The sequence below is a fragment of the Pinus tabuliformis genome, chromosome 6 (assembly GCF_031772625.1).
Source record: "Pinus tabuliformis cultivar Carrire ecotype Pingquan chromosome 6, CPIR1, whole genome shotgun sequence".
NCBI lineage: Eukaryota > Viridiplantae > Streptophyta > Pinopsida > Pinales > Pinaceae > Pinus > Pinus tabuliformis.
The window spans coordinates 1,989,618,277-1,989,620,832 of NC_142292.1; the positions used below are offsets into that span (position 1 = coordinate 1,989,618,277).

At 31.6% G+C, this 2,556-nt stretch overlaps 1 protein-coding gene across 1 annotated transcript; it reads left to right on the forward strand.

The window, feature by feature from the left end:
• Positions 1–390: 390 nt before the first annotated feature.
• On the forward strand, positions 391–1,656 carry LOC149267211 (uncharacterized). The gene has a single exon (XM_089410506.1). The coding sequence runs from the start codon at positions 391–393 to the stop codon at positions 1,654–1,656; it is 1,266 nt and encodes a 421-aa protein (XP_089266632.1).
• The last annotated feature ends 900 nt before the right edge of the window (positions 1,657–2,556 follow it).

A 2,556-nucleotide genomic window follows, 5' to 3' on the forward strand; every position in this document is an offset into this window, starting at 1 on the left:
TATACACAAACACTTCAAATTCAAGTTTGCCAAAATACAGGGACGTGTATCCGATAAAATCATTTATAAATGTGGGTACATATCTTCTTTTCACTACGGAAGAAGTTCCAATGGAGAGGAGGCCCTCCATGCATGTAACTCCCCAAAATTATTTGAATTAATGAGAATTCAAACCTAACCTAAAACCTCTTTGAAAACCCAGCTCAGGTTTTTGCGACCGGAGCCACGTCAGCTCAAAAGTGAGCCTTACCTTCTAAAATATCTATGCATTTAAGAAATATCTATGTATTTAAAGAGCGTAGAATTCATAAGCTTCGTTGACTTGGGAATTGTACAACGAATATCGTTCTCTGTAATAGTTCTTCCCACACTAAAGATTCTCAAGAAAATATGCCGAGCGATTATTCATCATCAGGTAATGTTTTTAACAACCTGAAAGCCCGAGAGTTGATCGGGAAAACTAAGGCTTTGCTCCCAAAAGCATTTCCGGAATATCATCTACAAGCATTCAAGAACCCTCCGCAGACCTCCTCTGTGAGCAACATTGTGATAGCCGCTGACATTATATTTGTTCTCCACGGTCAACATGATCTTATTCCATATCTACGATATGCAGATGGAGAAATCACACCTCTTACTGACGATAATGGGAGCCCTGTAATAATGCGTTCTCCAGATATAGTGGACTTTGTCTGCTACAATAATTATAATGATTCATTGTTAATTGTTGTTGGTGGGTATGCTCCTAAAATTTTCAAGAGTATTCCAATTTCATTGATAATAGCAGGACAAACTACAGCATATACAAGGCATTTCCCCTCGGATTCAATATATTGTTGCGATTTTGATATTCCAAACTGCAGGGGAATGATTTATAATAAACAGGAAAAACTATTCACAATTTTCGAATTGAAAGAGTACAAGAAGTTGTTTACCATACCAGATGACAGTGGCACTGCTTATTTACATTTTAAGTTTTTATCTCCTTGTAATAACGAAATGGTGATGTATGATTATAATGTTTCGAGTGAAATATCATTCAAAATTTATTCTAAGTTCGATGGGAGACTCCGCAAACAAAGTTCTCTCAGTTCGTATCCTCAATATTACGTTGAGTTCATTGCACTGTGTGGCAGGGATACGCTACTTTTGCAACAAATGCAAATGACAATGCAAATCATCAATATAGCTTTTGAAAGCTCTGAAGTTATAAAAACAACAGAAATTCAAGTACAGTGTTGCCCATACTATCTACATAAAAGAGAGCAGTTTCTATGTTATACTATAAGTAACAGCCTTCACGTTTGTAATCTACAAGGGGATATTTTGTTTACATTCCAAGAAATTCAGCTATCTTGTAGTCTTTTTAACGGTCCTTACATTACCAGGGCACAAGATATTTTGATTTGTACTTCTGATAAGCATAGTGGTACTATCGATGTTTTGAACATTGTTACAGGAGAACGCCTGGCAAAGATTGCAACAGATAATTCACACAGTTCCGAAATCAGAGAAGCTGCATTGAGATGTACGAGTGCATTGGCATATGACAAAAGGACTCGTGAATTTTTCACTGGCAATATCTTTGGAATTTGTTGCCGGTGGTCGAACAGAATCCTAGAAGATATTGGAGACCGATCACTACACAGTTATTAGCATGCTTAATTTTTAACATAGCAAGAATGGAAAAATTAGCAATCAAATTCCATTATTCCATTTTTTTTTCTTGAAGTAAGGTTAAATTTTATTAGTATAAATATGATAGAAATATGAAAATTTTATAATTGCACTTTTATAAAATATGTTTTTTGGTGAATTTTTATTATTATGTAAGTAGATGTTATAAATTTCAATTAATATTTTTTCTTTTTTAATTTTAAACTAAATTGAAATTTGTTGAATAGATAATTCTAAAATTTTTCTATAATTTCAAATAATTATAAATATTAAAATATGATAGATAGAAATTACTAAGAATAAATATATTTTTGGATAATAAAATTAAAATTTATTTATCTATTATACTAAATATATGTTTAAGTTTAATAAAAAATATCTAACAATGTAATTATTTATTGCTGGTTGGCAAGAAAAATCATGAAGAGTTGTCCAAAAAAAAGTACACTTTAGTTTTCAATTATTTGTAATATGACATTTATAAAGTAGACAAGAACAATGGACCTAAGAAGCCTATGTTAGACAAATAACTAGCTATACTAATGAATAAATACAATAAATCCTATGTGTTGATTGTTGTATCAATAAGTGATGAAGTAAACCACTAAATTGTTCTCATTACAAATTCTTATGTTTCTTTAAAGAAGTTAAAACAATTATGTGAATTAAAATTAGAACTAGTACTAGTGTTTAACTTGGAGTTAAAAGATGATGACCCATAGTGATCATCTTCAGAGACTGCTTTTCTAAACACACTTAGAAAATATTCATATGCTCAAACACTTCAAATTTGAGTTTGAGAAAGTACACCCATGTGTATAATGTGGAATCATTTATGAATGTTAGTACATATCTTGTCTTGGCTATGTAAAAATATGG

Excerpts from the sequence above, each read along its gene's own strand:
- LOC149267211 (XM_089410506.1), top strand. The coding sequence starts at position 391 with ATGCCGAGCGATTATTCATCATCAGGTAATGTTTTTAACAACCTGAAA.